Source organism: Molossus molossus, unplaced genomic scaffold (genome assembly GCF_014108415.1).
Source record: "Molossus molossus isolate mMolMol1 unplaced genomic scaffold, mMolMol1.p scaffold_m16_p_4, whole genome shotgun sequence".
Classification (NCBI taxonomy): Eukaryota; Metazoa; Chordata; class Mammalia; order Chiroptera; family Molossidae; genus Molossus; species Molossus molossus.
Window position 1 is genome coordinate 3,061,283 of NW_023425377.1, and position 17,804 is coordinate 3,079,086.

At 42.8% G+C, this 17,804-nt stretch overlaps 1 protein-coding gene across 1 annotated transcript in view; it reads right to left on the bottom strand.

Moving 5' to 3' along the window:
• RNF216 (ring finger protein 216) overlaps positions 1 to 11,786 on the bottom strand; it is a 129,016-nt gene extending 117,230 nt beyond the window's left edge. The window contains exons 1-3 of the mRNA XM_036281962.1: positions 11,764 to 11,786; positions 5,599 to 5,675; positions 1,173 to 1,308 (exon numbers count right to left, since the gene is read on the bottom strand). Coding sequence (XP_036137855.1) covers positions 1,173 to 1,239 — 67 coding nt within the window. The 5' untranslated portion in view covers positions 1,240 to 1,308; positions 5,599 to 5,675; positions 11,764 to 11,786. The remainder of the gene's footprint in view (positions 1 to 1,172; positions 1,309 to 5,598; positions 5,676 to 11,763) is intronic.
• Between the last annotated feature and the right edge of the window lie 6,018 nt (positions 11,787 to 17,804).

A 17,804-nucleotide genomic window follows, 5' to 3' on the forward strand; every position in this document is an offset into this window, starting at 1 on the left:
GGAAACACAATAAATTAGAGCTATAATCACTACCAAGTTAGAATATACTATTAAAGAAATCTTTTTTAAAAAAATCAATTATTTCTTTTGTAGTACTCATAATTTACATACCTTAAGCAGTTTTATTTTCCTCAATTTATTTGCTTAATAAAATTTGCTCAATTTTAAATGCTTTAAAAGCCAAATATATATAATTTACTCTCTGCTAGAAAAAAGTCATCTTCATAGGCACAAAATATAACCAATGGGGAAAAAACAACAACAAAAGTATAACCTCTCCCATGAAATTTATAGTTGCAAAAAATGATCTTTTCCTACTCATCAGCATGAAATTTTTTTCTTTTAGTGATGTATAAATGTGAATTAGGATTTAGCAGAAAATTTCATATGCATTTAGGAATGAAGGTATAGAAATGCAGGCTTCCTTCCCTTTATGAATTCATGACTTTCCCCAAATTTAAAACACTATAAAACAAAAGAATGCATGTCCTAAAATTCCCTATAAGGGTAAACCAGTATCTTCTGGTAAATGCTTTAGCAGCAGTCTTAGTCCTTTTAGATCTGAAGGAGTATTCCTTTGCAGTCACCATTCCTTCAAACAGAGAACTGCCACTGTTCTCAAACTCCAATCTCTTAAGATCCAAGGATTAGACATCCATAGCTCTTTTTAGCCTATTAATTCATAGCTTATCAATCTACTTGTGATGAAAGATGCTTGAACTTCAGTCATGCCATCAGGTATCACCATTTGACACAAAAATCTACTCTGATGAGTCCCTTTACACCTGATGCTGAGGCCTAAAAATGAAACGTTTCTGGATTCTGCACGGTGCAAAACAGGTTCATTTTACAGAAGATATAACTGTAGCCCTGGACAGTTTGCTAGGTGGTTAGAGCATCGGCCCGCAGTCCAGAGAGACAAGGGTTTGGTTCCCGCTAAGGGCACGTACCTCGGTTGCAGTTTGTCCCTGGCCCCGGTTGGGGCTCTGCGGGAGGCAGCCACTTTATGTGTCCCTTTCACGTCGATGTTTCTCTCTCTTTCTCTCCCTCCCACTCTATCTGAACAAAAATGGAAAAATGTCCTCAGGTGAGGATAAAAAATTAAATAAATAAATAAAAATATAATTACAATACTAAGAGAAAAAACAAAGAAAGTGAGAACCAACACTTACCTTGTCCCTGGTGGCAGTGAAAGTTGTTCAAGTGAATTACCTCTTCATTGTTATTTCCCTCTGCCATTTTCAAATTCGGACATACACATATGTGCTTGCTAATATCTAAACATGGTGACTATCTGTTCCAAAGGGTCTGAAAGAAGAAAAAAGAACATTAAGAATGAGGAAAGTAGCCCTGGCTGGTTAGGCTCAGTAGTTAGAGCGTCAGCTCGTGGTCCCGGTCTCTGGTCCCGGTTCCCACTAAGGGCACGTACCTCGGTTGCAGTTTGTCCCCGGCCCTGGTTGGGGTTGTACGGGAGGCAGCCACTCGATGTGTCCCTTTCACGTAGATGTTTCTCTCTCTCTCTCTCTCTCCCCCTCCCTCCCTCCCTCCCTCCCTTCCTCCCTCCCTCCCTCCCTCTCCATCCGAACAAAAATGGAAAAATGTCCTCAGGTGAAGATTTAAAAAAAAGAATGAGGGAAGTATCAAAACTCTACCCATGTATATAGCAAGGTAGTAGCATTCTAAGCTTATGGTGAAAACACTAGTAAAAAAAAAAACCTAAATGAATGCTTAACTAAAAAGCTAATAAAAGAGGAAATAATAGAACAATAAAAAAAAAAAAAACCCAACTACGGCATAAGAACATATAAAAGAGAAATAAAAGATCAAAGAACAGATAAGACATATAAAAAAAACAAAGTATACTTAAAAATTCAATTATGGCAACCTGTGGAATGGGAGGAAATATTTGCTAAATATTTATCTGATATTGCTTATCATTTATCTGATAAGGGGTTAAAATTCAAAATATATACGGAACTCATATAACTCAACATTCAAAATATAAATAATCCAATTTAAAAATGGGCAAAGGACCTAAATCCTTTCTTCCAAGTTAGATATTCAAATTGCCAACAGGTACATGAAATGGCACTCAACATCACTAATTATCAGGGAAATTCAAATCAAAACCACAATGAGATTATCATCTCACACCTATCAGAATGGCTATTATCAAAAAGACAACAAGTACTAGTGAGGATCCTGCACTGTTGGTGGAAATGTAAACTGGTAACACAACTGCAAAAAAAGCTTGATACCTTATCAATTATAGTAGAAGATATATATCCCCTAAAGACCCAGCAATCCACTAGTAGAAATCTATATTATACAAACATATGTTTATGTGCACCAAGTCTATGCACAAGAATGTTCACAGCAGCATGAATTCTATAAGCCAAAAACTGAAAGGGATGTACATCAATGATATAATGGACAAATACATTATGGTATGTTCATACAATTAAAATCTATACAGCAAAAAAAAAAACCAAAAAAACAAAAAAGGGAGAAGCCATTACAGTCACATATAACATGGATATTAAAACATAATGACTGCCGGGGCCGGTTTGGCCTGCGGTCCAGAGGGACCTGGGTTGCAGTTTGTCCCCGGCACTGGTTGATTGGGTGGGTGGCAACCACTCGATGTGTCCCTCCCACTCTATCTGAACAAAAAATGTCCTTAGGTGAGAATAAAAAACAAACAAAAAAACATAATGACTGAGTGAAGGAATCCAGACATAAAATATGCATGCTGAATGACTCCACCTAACAAGACAACTTATCTAATCTTTATTTATTTATAAATTTTTTTTTTTTAAATCCTCACCCAAGGACATTTTTGCATGTCTTCAGATAGAGGGAAAGGGTGAAAGAGAGAAACATCGAAGTGAAAGAGATATATCGAGTGGTTGCCACCCACAAAACCCCAACCGGGGCAGGGACAAACCGTAACCAAGGTACATGCCCTTAGCAGGAACCCAACCAAGGACTCATTGGTCCGCAGGCCCATGCTCTAACCACTGAGTCAAACTGGCCAGGGTTAAACTTTATTTAGATAAAGTTTAGGCATAGGCCTAAACTTACTTGTTTGGGGTGAAACTTATTTGCGTGTGCTGTATTTCACAATGGAAAACTTAGGGGAAACAAAATCGATTATAAAGGGAAAAACGTGGTTGCCTATGTGAAACAGTAGTTGGGGATTAGGAGGCGAGGATTATTGGTTTTTGTTTTTTTTTAAATCCTCACCCGAGGACATTTTTGTTTTTTGGATATTTTGTTCAGATAGAGTGGGAGGGAGGGAGGGAGAGAAAAGAAACATCGACGTGAAAGGGACACATCGAGTGGTTGCCACCTACACGACCCAACCAGGGCCGGGGACAAACTGCAACCAGGGTACGTGCCCTTAGTGGGAACCGAACCTGGACCTCTCAAGACTGCAAGCCAACACTCTAACCGCTGAGCCAAACCAGCCAGGGTGGATTATTGCTTTTAATTCTTTCTGTAGTTTGATTCTGAACCATTTTCCTGCTTTATAGCGATAAAAATTAAATGAAAATCAATAAATAAGAACCAAAGGGGTATCACTGTAATTGCTATGGGGTCTCTTTGGTTCCAAGATCCTATCTGTAATTTATCTGTTCAACACTTTTCTTCATCCCTAAGAAAATCTCAATTTTCTTTGCCTTCCTGGGAGAAACCATGTGCTTTAGAGGAGGTAAGCTCCAGACCCTGGTTTCTCATTAATGTCTACAAAGAGTTAATCATCAAATAATATCAACATTTTCCAACTTAGAGAATACAAAGTTATATTCAAGATTGTTTTACAACAGAACTTTCTGTTATCTATAACTGGATAAAGGCATCTCAAATTTTAAAAATTACACATCCAAGCATAAGTTTGGGTTTCTCATTTGAAATAACAGTAATGTTACTTATAAATAGCACGGTATATATAAAGGAAAGAGCTCTGGTGTAAAATTTGAACTGCATCTATTCAAGTACTTTACTTTTCTTTCACATATAATTTTTAAAAAGTATTTTGGACACTGAATTACACTAACCAAGTTTCTTATTTCTTCTTTTACCACAACTCGGTTCCTTCAATTTTACACTAGAAATCAAAAGGTTATTTTACATCCAATTTAGTTAGAATGTCAATCTTGTAGTTAGCAGATTACTAGTGGTGCTTTAACAGCAAGATTCCTCCCTGGCCAGTGTGGATCAGTTGGTTTATTATATGTAGTCCCATGCACCAGTTCAACTCCCATTCAGGGCACATGCCCGGGGTTGCAGGCTCAACCCCTAGTAAGGGGCATGCAGGAGGCAGCCAACAGATGTTTCTCTCTCTCCCTCTCCCTTCTTCTCTCTGAAATAAAATATATATATATATATTAAAAATAAAATAAAAGCAAAATTCTTCATGAATGGCACACAGTGACCCGAAGCTGCAGCGAGAAAAGGAATCTAATGGAATTTCTACTTTCTCTGTAAAGGTCACTCAAGCCCCTGACATTCAGTCCTCTTATCTGGGCTCCAGATCAGACTGCTTAGGTATAAATCTGGTTTCACCATTTAGTGAATCAGTATCTGCATAAATTGCTTAACCTCTTGGGCCTAGTTCCTCTATTTGTTTTTTTTTAATCCTCACCCGAGGACATTTTTCTATTTATTTATCTTCAGATAGAGTGGGAGAAAGGGAAGAGAAAAGGAGAGAGAGACATCAGTCAGGGCTGGGGACCAACCGCAATCAAGGTATGTGCCCTTGACTGGAAGTGACCCCGCTACTCATTGGTCCATGGGTTGATGCTCTAACCACTGAACCAGACTGGTCAGGGCCTAGTTCCTCTATTTGTAAAATAAAAATACAGTTATTTTAATGGACAACGGCAACAATGCGCGGGGGGGGGGGGGGGGCTGATCGGGAGGAGGGTGTCTATGGGGGAAAAGGAGAAACATCTGTAACAAAAATAAATCAATAAAAATTGTAAATGACAAAAGTTATTTTAAAATTCAATTGAGTTAAATATGTATAAAGTAGTATAGTGCCTGGGACATAGCAAGTGTCACAACACGACTATTATCTGTGAAACAGAAATTACTATTCTTATTTTATAAGGCTGTGTTGAAGAGTAAATAAAATATAAAAAGGTAGCCCAGAACAGGAGGCTCAATTTGGTTGGATCATCATCCCATACACTAAAAGGTGATGGGTTCCTTCCCAGTCAGGGCACATATGTAGGTGGTGGGTTGAATCCCCCTGATGGGAGCTCATACAGGAAGCAACTAATCGATGTTTCTCTCTCACATCTATGTTTCTCTTTCTCTAAAAAAATAATCAATAAAAAAAAACATATCTTTGAGTGAGGACTTTTATATATATACACACACACATATATATACATGTATATATATGTATGAATGAGAAGGCACATTATGTATGATAAAAGCCATCAAAGCAAGAACTTTATCACAAGTACACAGTAAATGCAGTGTTTATTAATAAGAGTTGGTAATACAGGCAAACAAGGCAGGGGAGTATATTTTCCTCTTATAAGTTACTTTTCACTAGTATTATAACTATTGACAATACACACTTACTTCTATAAAAGAAACTTCATTTTTCCTCTGGCTGTAGCAAGAAGCTATCTATGTCTTTTCGCTTCTTGATCAGACAACTGAAGAAAACAGTTAAACAAAAACGAAGTCCAGGAATTAGAAATGCCAAGAAAGATTTCAGTTCTTGCCTCTACCCTTTATTATAAAATTACATGTATGTTTATTACTGTACTTTATAGTCAAATATCAGTTAATGCTTCCAAAATAAAACAAAAAATTAGCACATAATTTATCACTTCATTAACTGTGGAGAATCTTCGGTAGTACTACTATATAGTAAAACCTGTAAATGACAGTTCTTCCATGTTCTCTTCCACTCCTACAACTGTCCTTCCTTTTATGGATGAATCAATATACGAGAAAGAGTTCACATTTTAATTGTGAACTCCCTATGCTTTTGACTATGTCTTATTCATACTTGTATTTCCAGCATCTCACAGTTGATTTATAAATGAGTAGATCCAAAAACATCATTCTGTCAGAGCCTGGAGCTGTGAATCACAGCCATACGTAACCAGAGTCAGGTAAAAGGGCTTACATGACAACAGTTTATCAGGATTTTCTTCAGTTATAAAGTATGGCCCATTACAGAAAATTCGAAAAACAAAGCCAAAAAAAAAAAAAGGGGAATCACTCATGGTTCTCTCACACAGTGTTCTAGTTTTCAGAATTGCATCTTTGCTTCCTCATGAAAAGAGACAGACAGTTCTGTCTCTAACATTTTCTTTTCCTCCTCCTATTCGTGCTGCCTCTTCATTTTTCCTTCCATGTGCTCCTAGTATGATACTGCGTGGTCCTGGAGTTTTGTAGTGTTCCTGCTTTCCAAAGTGATCTCATAAACATCCCTGTCACTGCTGCAAACACAGATTCTGGGGTAATAAAAGATGCTTCAAATTTACTGAGTTAATCTCTGAACACTCAAGGAAAAATAGGCAAAGCAGAGTCAAACACATGCTGGGAGAAGCTGACATGCCCATCACACCAGTCCCGCACAATGCCTCTTCCTAGCATATTTAACAAGTGCCTATAAATGATTTTGCTTTTCATTCAAATTCTAGCCTCTCAGCCTGTACTAATAGTCAATATTAAATCAACACAACAAAAAGTTAATAATGATTATTTCTAAATAAGTTTAAGGTAGTTTATATTCTTTGTTTCCTTATATTTTCTGATTTTTCTCTGTTAAATTGGTATTACTTTCATTAACACTTAAAATTAAAATTAAAATACATTAAACGAATTCAACAAATATTTATTATGGGCTTGCCACATGGTGTAAATAACGTGTTGTACATCACAGTAAACAAATACAAAGAAAATTCAATGTAGATCTTGTCTCAAAGAACTTGGAGTCCCGTCAATAAGAGAAAGTATGCAGTATAATTAAGTATACTAAAAAGTATAAAGTCATTAGTTCAATAAAAAGACTATTCCAGTTGTGGAAGGGCAGGAAGTCAGGAAATGTGGAGACAGCAGTATTTAAGCTAAACTGAATGTTGTGCCAGCTCCAGGGTTAGCCTTTAAAGGAGGCAGCAGCTTCCATCTAGGGCTCTTGAAGTCACCCTGTAAGTCTAATTCCCCTGCTGGAGAGACCACATGGAAAGCCCTGACACATGACATGGAGTGGGAAAGGCCAGGGGAGCCCAGACTTCCAGCAGTCTCTGATAAGGCATGGGAGTGAAGGAGTCATTTCTGAAGTGGGTCCTCCAGTCACCTCATCTGACAGCATGTGAATCAGAAAAAAGAAATGACCCAGGTGAGCTCTTCCCAATCTCCTGACTCACAAAACTGTTAACAAATGAAACTATATGAAGCCACTAAGTTTGGGTGTGGTTTGCTATGCATCAATAGCTAACTGAAGCAGAGTTCTAATTTTATTTTCTATCCAATGGGAAGCAATGTCAAGTTGTACTTTAGGAAAATCAACCTAATTGCAATATATGACAGACTGTAGAAAACATCTGGTGGCAGGAAACCCAGAAACAAGAGCTAAAGTCTAACTAGAGCTAACAGTAAACAGGGGAGGAAAAAGATGCAAGATACTGACTACAGAATTAGATTAAATAGGATTTTTTCTATATGTAATTAGCCATCAGGGTAAGAGAAAAAAAGAAGTCAAAGATGACTTAGTTGTTGAGATTGGGTGAATGAAGGATGGTGATACTACTAAGAAAGAACAGGGCAGGTGATGAGTTCAGAAGAAGAAAATGCAATGCATGTTAATTTTAATGCATAGACAAAAATGAAAGAATTAAGGTAGAATACCATCCATAATTACATATATAATTACGCAAACAATTAGTTTGGAGTTTAAGCAGTCTAAAAGAACCCTAGAAATCCTGTAATCAGTGTCTTTCTACAATAGAAGAGGTTTTAATTTAAAAATTAAATTTGAAATCTTCATTGGGTGGGCTAAAGAGTTTAACATATAGCATTAAGATTTCCCTTAACTATCAACTGAATATTGTCACAGAAACCAGGATAGTTAAGTAAGCACATACTCATCCACAAAGGAGAAAGTAAAAAAAAAAATCAATGTTTTCAATGACCTTTTTTTTAAAAAAAATTTTTTTATCTTCACCCTAGGACATTTTTCCATTTTTTGTTCAGATAGAGTGGGAGGGAGAGAGAGGAAGAGAGAGAAACATTTGATGTGAAAGGGACACATCGAGTGGCTGCCACCCGCATGACCAACCAGCGCTGGGGACAAACTGCAACCAAGGTACATGCCCTTGGAGGGAACCGAACCCGGGTCTCTCTGGACTGCAGGCTGACGCTCCAACCACTGAGCCAAACCGGCCAGGGGTTCAATGACCTTTCTATAGAAGAATCCTCTGTGAACTCTTAACACCTTGTCCTTTCTACTCAATACTGCCTATAGGTTCTACCCTAACATATTTTAATATAGCACTCAGAGTTTTGTTGTTTTTAAATTTTTTTCTTTATTAATTTTTAGAGAGAGGGAGGGAGAGGGATAGAAACATCGATGGGAGAGAACATCAATTGGCCACCTCCTGTATGCCCCCCACTGGGGATTGGGCCCACAACCTGGGCAGGTGCCCTGACCAGGAACTGAACCTTGGTGCATGGGTCAATGCTCAACCACTGAACTACATGGCTCAGTGAGAGTTTGATTTTTTTTGTGTGTGTTTTTTTTTTTTTATCCTCACCCGAGGACATTTTTCCATTTTTTGTTCAGATAGAGCGGGAGGGAGAGAGAGGAAGAGAGAGAGAGAGAGAAACATCGATGTGAAGGGACACATCGAGTGGCTGCCACCGGCACGACCAACCAGGGCCGGGGACAATCTGCAACCGAGGTACCCTTAGCGGGAACCGAACCCAGGTCTTTCTGTACCGCAGGCCGACGCTCCAACCGCTGAGCCAAACCGGCCAGGGCGTGAGTTTGTTTTTTAAACCTCCAATCTTATCACGGTAGAACCAAAATCCTTGCCAAGGTCTGCAAAACGCTGCCTCATATGATCCTTTACAGAGAGCCTCACCTGTACCTCTTTCTCCCATTCACCATTTGTCAGCGATAATGGCTTGGTTTCTTGAGCATGCCATGCCCCTTCCTTCCACTTCTGGCTCTTTTCTCTGGCTAGAATACTCTTCATGCCTCTCTCTGATCAAATGAACTCTATCATCCTTTGCTTCTTCATCTTTTTTTTTAATTTATTTTTTTACTTTTGGTATGTGCCCCTTGTGGGAACCGAACCCGGGACTCCCTGGTCCACAGGCTGATGCTCCAACTACTGAGCCAAACTGGCCAGGGCGTGCTTCTTCATCTTAAATGTCACTTCCTCAGACAAAAACCTCTCCTGACTATTCCCAGAATTCATGCACATATCTCTCACTCCTTAAGAGGACTTGGCACAATAATAATCTACAATTACTTATGAAGTTGTGTTTAATATCAATCTCCGGTGCTAAAACAAGTTCCAAAAAGGTGGGACTCTGCCTCTTATTCGTTCTCATAGTCTTAGGACATAGCACACTGTGCAGCACAAAGAAAATACTCCATGAGAGCCTTTTTAATAAATATTCACAGGTATAGTGGGATAATTAGGAGCATGAACTCTGGAACCAAACTGAATTCAAGTTCCAGCTCAGACCCTTGTAACCTTTGTGATTAGGTAAGCTCTTTTTCAGCAACTCATTTTCTTCCATTTAAAAACAAGAATAACGAGCCCTGGCTGGTTTTGCTCAGAGGTTAGAGCCTCAGCCCTTGGACCGGAGAGTCCTGGGTTCGGTTCCCACTAAGGGCACATATCTCGGTTGCAGTTTGTCCCCGGCCCCAGTTGGGGTTGTGTGCGTGGCGACCAATCGATGTGTCTCTCTCACATTGATGTTTCTCTCTCTTCCCCACTCTGTCCCTCCCGCTCTATCTGAAGATAAAACGCAAAAAAAAAAAAAAAAAAGAAAAAGAAAAATGTCCTTGGGTGAATTTAAAAAACAAAACAAAACAAGACTAACAAAATCCATTGAGAATTAAGAGTTACTATATGGAACACGCTTAGAACAATATCTGGCACATAGCATCATCATGTTTTGTCCTATTATAATTAGCAATGAGGATAAAATAACATGGTTAGGTGTGAAATTAGTTATAATGTTTGTGAATATCTTAACAGCCTAGAATATTGAGTGTTATAAATGGCAGCTATCAGTCTGGCCAAGTGGCTCAGTTGGTTGGAGCTTCATCCAGTACACCAAAGGGTTTTGGGTTCGATTCCTGGTCAGGGCAACCAGGGCACATACCTCGGTTTCAGGGTGGATCCCTGGTTATGGCTCCTACCGAGGCACCAGCAACCAACGGATGTTCCTCAATAAACATATCCTCAGGAGAGACTTAAAAAAAAAAAAAAAAGCTGCCCGGGCAGGTGTGCTCAGTTTGCTGCGTGTCCTCCCATGCACCGCGGTGGGTTTGATTCCTGGTCAGGGGACACAGGCTGCTTGTGGGTTCATCCCGGGGGGAGGGGGGGAAGCTGATCAGATCACATCCATGTTTCCCTCTCCCTTATTCTCTCTCTAAAAATCAATAAAGTTACTAAAAGACAAAACAAAAACAAAAAAAATTGCAGCCATCAGAGTGAGCAAACTCGGATTCTCTCGCCCACCCTGCTTCAAACACTGAGTCCCTGACTCTCGGATCCTCCCCGATCAGATTTCCCCGCAGGGGCCGAAGCCTCGGTTCCGGTTTTACAAGGGGGTCCAAAGTCGGCCCCTGGCTCTCGGCGATCTGCTCGGGTCCAACCACTGCCCAGCCCGGGCCTGATGAGCCCCTGCACGGAAAACCGGGCAAGGCCACCTCCGGGCGGCCCTCCCCCGGGCAAGGGTCCGGCTCTGTGCCAGGACGTGCCCCGCGCTCCACCGCGGGCACGGCCGCTGGTCTCCGGCGGCGACGTGCCCGGGACAGGCCCCAGCGGGGCACGGGGCCCCGGGCTGCCGTCTGCGGGGAGCGGCCTGGAAGCCGAGCGGGCCCCGCCAGCGCTCAGCGCCGTCACGAGGCTGGAGCGGCCCGAAGCGGGGGGCCCCCCGCGCTGCACGGGGCCGGGGCTGGGGCTGGGGCTGCGGCCACGTCACGCGCGGCAGCGTCGCTCTGGGTCGGCGCCCGGCGCGGCAGGCGCGTCCGTCAGGGTCGCCGTCCCCGCGCGGCCGGCGCGGCCACCCCTGGACGTCCGCTCGAGGGCTGCGGAGTCGCCGGCTGCTGGGGACACACCCCTCGAGCCGAGTCCCGAGCGAGCGGCGGCGCGGCCCGCCAGCCCCGGGCCCGGCCCCCCGAGTTCGGTCCCAGCGCGTCGCCCCCGCGCTCCGGCCACGCTCGGCTCCAGGACACCGTGTCCCGGGGGTGTCGCCCGGGAAACTCGGACTTTCGGCGCTGTCGCCTCCGCGCAGCAGGCCGGCGGGCCGGCCCGCGAAACTTCCCGAAGTGCCGGCAGCGGGGGAGGGTCCGGCGGCCGCGCGCCTTTGTCGCTCCCGCCTCGCCGCGGCCCCGCGCCCCGGCCGCCCCGCGCCCTGCCGCCCCTCACGGCCGAGGCCCCCGCCCCGGCCCCGACCCCGACCCCGGGCTAGAGGAGGCGCCGGGCCGAGACGCACTCGCCTCGCACAACCTGAGGAGGAGCTGCGCGCCCCGCGGCCGACACTTACTCGCCACTCAACTCGCCGGCTCACGAGGCGGGCTTGGCGGTCCCTGTCGCCAGGGCTTTCAGTCACCAGAAGCCGCGGCCGACCGCTCCGTCGCCGCCGCGGAGGCCACAGCTGCGCTCCTTCCGGCCCTGCCGCGGCGTCACCTCGCGCCTGCGCACAGCGCCCCCTCCCGACTAATGACAGGAAGAACCATAGAGGCACGCCGGGTGCGAGGGAGGAGGGGCTTGGGGAGCAGGACCATAGAGAGGGCCGCCTATCCGCGGCTCCAGCCCGCTCACCGCCCACCGGGTCTTGACTCCCCCTCTAGGCGGGAGGACGAAAGGAACTGAGACTCTCCCAAACCCTTGAGGTGTTCCTGGCACGCTGGACTGGATAAAGGCACGGGGGCAGGTAGCCATGGAAGTCTGGATAGGCACCTATTTGCACCCATTGCCTTTGACAAGTCATTCATTCATTCAGCACATATTTTTAGAGGGCTTCCTGTGTGCCAGGCACAGTTCTAGGCTTTGGGGATACAACGGTGTAGAGGTACCTGACCTAATGAAGCTTATATATTTAGCGGGCAAGTCAATAACTAACTAGTGGACTAACTAGCTAACTAACTAAAATACTGGCTCAGCGTCCGCCTGCGGTCCGGAGAGACCCGGGTTCGGTTCCCGCTAAGGGCATGTACCTCGGTTGCAGTTTGTCCCCGGCCCTGGTTGGTCGTGCAGGTGGCAGCCACTCGATGTGTCCCTTTCACATCGATGTTTCCCTCTCTCTCTCTTCCTCTCTCTCGCTCCCACTCTGTCTGTACAAAAAATGGAAAAAATGTCCTCGGGTGAGGATTAAAAATAATAATAATAATAAATAAAATAAAATAAAATAAAATAAAATAAAATAAAATACTGGCTCAGGCCGGAAGTGTTCAGTAAAAAAAAAATATATATATATATATACACACACACACACACACACACACACACACACACACACACACACATTCTTATCAGCACTAAGAATCTAAAAGTGCAGCCCTGGCCAGTTTGGCTCAGCAGTTAGAGCATCGGCCAGTGGACCAGAGAGTCCCAGGTTCAGTTCCCGCTAAGGGCACGTACCTCCTCCGTACCTCAGTTGCAGTTTGTCCCTGGCCCCAGTTGGGGTCGTGTGGGTGGCAACCAGTCGATGTGTTTCTCTGGCCTCCATGTTTCTCTCTCTCTTTCCCCCCACTCTCCCTCCCGCTCTATCTGAAGATAAATGCAAAATTGTCCTCGGGTGAGGATAAAAAAAAAAAAAAAAAAAAGAATCTAAAAGTGAAAAACTATTGTCAACACGTGATGTTTTGCTCTTTTCCTGGGAAGCAGCATGGAAAGTCCATCTGTGGAACTCCATGTCATCTGTACTAGCTCTGGCTCTACATCCTGCAGTCAAGGCGGAGGTGTGAAACATACGAGAGCACTCTGAGCCTTCCCGATGAGTCATCACAGCACTACTTCCTTTATTTCATTTTCTGGTTACAATTAGTATAATGTGCCTATGACCTGTAAAATCATTCATAATAGTAGAGGACTGCTGCCTTCACAATTTGTGCATCGTTACTTTTTCCCAAGAGCTTACCTACAGTATTGCCATCAGCTTTATCTAGATGAAACTGTGCTAGTCTGCCATGGAGGAAATTATTCCTGAACTCTGCTTTCAGAAGTAGTAATTTCCTGCCATTCTGGCCCATTGCTTTTTTATTTTTTAAATCAATGTTATTGCAGTATAATTTATATGCAATACAGTGTACCCAATTTAAGTGTACATTTCTTTGAATTTAGACATGCAGCCACCACCATAATCAAGATAGAGATCATTTCTGTCACCCCAAAATATTCCCAGTAGATCCACCACCCCCATCCCTGGCGCTAGGCAACCAATTACCTGTTCTCTGACACTTTCGATTATAATTGCTTTTTCTGTAGTTTCAGATAAATGAGATCATAAAGCATGTACTCTTGTGTCTGATTTCTTTTCCTCAATATATATTTATTTTTTCAGATATTTATGTGTAAAATACACATAAAATTTATCATCTTAACCATTTCAAATACATTAAAATGCATTCATAATGTTTTATAACCAACATCACTATCCATCACCATAACTCTTTATTTTGCAAAACTAAAATTCTATATCCATTAAATAGTAACTCGCTTTTCCCCCGGCCCCTGGTACCCACCATTCTACTTTGTTTCTATGAATTTGACTGCTCTTAAGTACCTCTTGTAAATGGAATCATAAATATTTGTCCTTTTGTGACTGGTTTATTTCACTAAGCATAATGCCCTCGAGGTTAATCTATGTTGTAGCATGTATCAGAATCTTCTTCCTTTTCAAGGCTGAATAATATTCTATTAAAAGAATGGACCAGCCCTGGCCGGTTTGGCTCAGCGGTTGGAGCGTCGGCCTGTGGTCCTGGGAGACCCGGGTTCGGTTCCCGCTAGGGGCACGAACCTCAGTTGCAGTTTGTCCCCGGCACTGGTCGGTTGTGCGGGTGGCAGCCACTCGATGTGTCCCTTTCACGTCGATGTTTCTCTCTCTCTGTTCCTCTCTCTCTCTCCCACTCTATCTGAACAAAAAATGGAAAAATGTCCTCGGGTGAGGATAAAAATAAAAATAAAAAAAAATGGACCAGCCCTGGCCGGTTTGGCTCAGCGAGTTTGTCCCCAGCCCTGGTTGGTCGTGCGGGTGGCAGCCACTCGATGTGTCCCTTTCACATCGATGTTTCCCTCTCTCTCTCTTCCTCTCTCTCCCTCCCACTCTGTCTGTACAAAAAATGGAAAAATGTCCTCGGGTGAGGATAAAAAAAATAATAATAAAATAAAAGAATGGACCACATTTTATTTATCCATTCATCTGTTGATGGACACTTTAGTTGCTTCTATCCTTTAGCTATTGTGAATAATATTGATATGAACATGGTATACAAATATCTCTTAGAGCCCCTGCTTTCAATTCTTTTGGTTATACACCCAGAGGTGGAATTGCTGAATCATATGGTAATTCTATTTTTAATTTTTGAGGAACTACCACATTGTTTTCAACCATTTGACATGCCCACCAACTGTGCACAAGGGTTCCAATTTCTCTACATTCTTGCCAATTCTTATTTTCTGCTTTATTTGTTTATTTATTTGGATAGTAGCCATCAAAGTGGGTGTGAGGTGGTATCTCATTGTACTTTTTTTTTAAATTCTCCCCCTAGGATATTTTTCTCCTTATTTTCAGATAGAGTGGGAGGGAAGGATAGAGAGACAGAGAGCAAGAGGGAGAGAAAAACACCAATATGAGAGAGACACACTGATTGGCTGCCTCCTGCACAACCTCAACAAGGGCTGGGGACGAACCACAACCTAGGTACGTGCCTGACTGGTATCAAACCTGAGACTCTGTTTCGAGGGCTGATGCTCTAACTGCTGAGCCAAACTGGCCAGGGCTGTACTTTTGGTTTACATTTCTCTAAAGATTAAAGATCTTCAGCATCTTTTCTTTTATTGGCAATTTGTATATTTTCTTTGAAGAAATGTCTATTTAATCTCTTCGCCATTTTTTAAAATAGATTTTTAGAGAGAGAGGAAGAGAGAGGTAGAAACATGGATGAGAGAAAACATCAATTGGCCGCCTCCTCATGCCCCCACTGGGGAGTTCGCCCACAACCTGGGCATGTGCCCTGACCAGGAACTGAACCAGTGGCCTCTTGGTACACGGGTCAACACTCAACCACTGAGCCACACCGGCTGGGTGTCTCTTGGCCATTTTTGAATGGTGGTGTATGTTTCTTTGTTGTTGAATTTTAGAAGGTCTCTATATTTTGATATTTATCCCTATCAGATATATGATTTCCAAATATTTTCTCCCATTCTGTGCATTGAATTTTTATTCTGCTGATACTGGTTTTTGATACACAATTAAATTTTTTTATGAAGTCCAATTCATCTATTTTGTTGTTGTTGTTGCCTGTGCCTTTGGTATCATAGCCAGGAAATCACTGCCAAATCCAATGTCATAAAGGTTTTGCTCTGTGTTTTTTTCTAAGAGTTGTATAGTTTCAGAGCTTACATTTAAGTCTTTGATCCATTATGAGTTTATTTTTGTATAGGGAATTAGTTAAAGGTCCAACTTCATTCTTTTGTGTTTGTGGGTTTTTTTAATCCTCACCTGAGGATATTTTTGCACTTATCTTAAGATAAAGCGGGAGGGAGAGAGGGAGGAGAGAAAGAGAGAAACATCAATGTGAGAGAGACACATTGAGTGGTTGCCACCCACACGACCCCAACTGGGGCCAGGGACAAACTGCATCCGAGGTACATGCCCTTAGTGGGAACTGAACCCGGGACTCTGTGGTCCATGGGCCAACGCTCTAACCACTGAGCCAAACCAGCCAGGGCGAACTTCATTCTTTTGTATGTTGATATGATTTTCCCAGCACCATTTGTTGAAAGGCTGTCCTTTAGCCCATTGAATGGCACCCTTGTCAAAAATCATTTGTCCATATATCCAAAGGTTTTTTTTTCAGATTCTTTATTGTATTCCATTAGTCTATATTTCTGTCTTTATGACAGTACCATGCTATTTTGATTAATATAGTTTTGTAGTCAGTTTTGAAATCAGGAAGTGTGACTTCTCTTTAAAAGCGTTGTTTTTCTTTTTCAAGATTGCTTTGACTATTCAGGGTCTCTTGAGATTCCATATGAAATTTAGGATGGGTTTTTCTATTTCTGTAAAAAACATAATTGAGATTTTGATAGGGATTGCATTGAATCTGTAGATTACTTCTGGTAGTATTGACATCTCAACAATATTAAGTCTTCCAATCCATGAACATGAGATTTGTTTTCATTTATTTATTTGTCTTTTTTTCAGCAGTGTTTTATTTTCATTATGCAAGTCTTTCTCAGCATAAGTTTTTTAGATTTCTCTATGTTGTTTATGTGTCAATAGCTTATTCTTTATTATTATTATTATTATTGATTGATTGATTTTAGAGTCAGAGGAAGGGAGAGGGAAAGAGAGTGAAAAACGTCGATGAGAGAGAACATCGATTGGCTGCCTCCTGCATACCCCCACTGGGGATCGGGCCCACAACCTGGGCAAGTGCCCTGACTGGGAATTGAACCGGCGTCCTCTTGGTGCATGGGTCGATGCTCAACCACTGAACCACACCGGCCAGGCTATTCCTTATTATTTTTGAGTAATATAGCATTGACTTGCATTATTTAGTGACTTCCATGGACAAATTTTCCCACCATAGCTGATTTCAACCATCAACTTGATGTCAGCTGCCTTACAAAATTCCTTAAAATGTAAAAGCCATCCTTTGCAGGGTGGTGTGAGCAGGATCCAGCAGCCCACTGCCAAGACAGGAGGTATTTTTGAATCTCCTATTCCACTTGAGTCTTAAATCATTCCTGCTATTCCAGGTCTTGTTTCTGATACACTAGGGTAAGTCCTGGTACCCCTGTGAACTTCCTCATCCATCCTCAACCTTTCCACCCCAACCCACCGCTGGCCCTCCACTGTAGGGTACTGGCTCAGTCTCTTCGACCACTCAGCACTTCGGAGACTTTCTGGAGCTATGAGGCTCAGTTGCCTGAACTGCACATCTGCTAACTGAACACATCCAGCCCGAGAAAAGCCTGGAAAAGCTCTGCTCCTCCCATGGGCTGCAGAGAAACTTCCCACAGCAACGTGTGTTGAGAACACTGCAACTCATGCTCTCTCAGTCTGCAGTCACTCTCAGTTGGGTTCTTCCTTCAGCATATCTCCCTTCTTTAAACACACACATACACCCTTCATCAGTTCTGGGTCCCACTCTAGCTATTGTGCTATGCCTCACATCCCTTGGAAGTACATCATAAAAACATAGTCCCTGCTCCTTGCTTTCACTTCCTCAACCTCCATTTGCTTCCTAACTCCAGAAACCTGGTCTGCCCTCACTAAACATGGAGTCTTCTCAGTACAGTGGACCACCAAGCCAGCGGTGTGTTGGATTGGGTAGAGCCCACTGTGTGCAGTTCTTC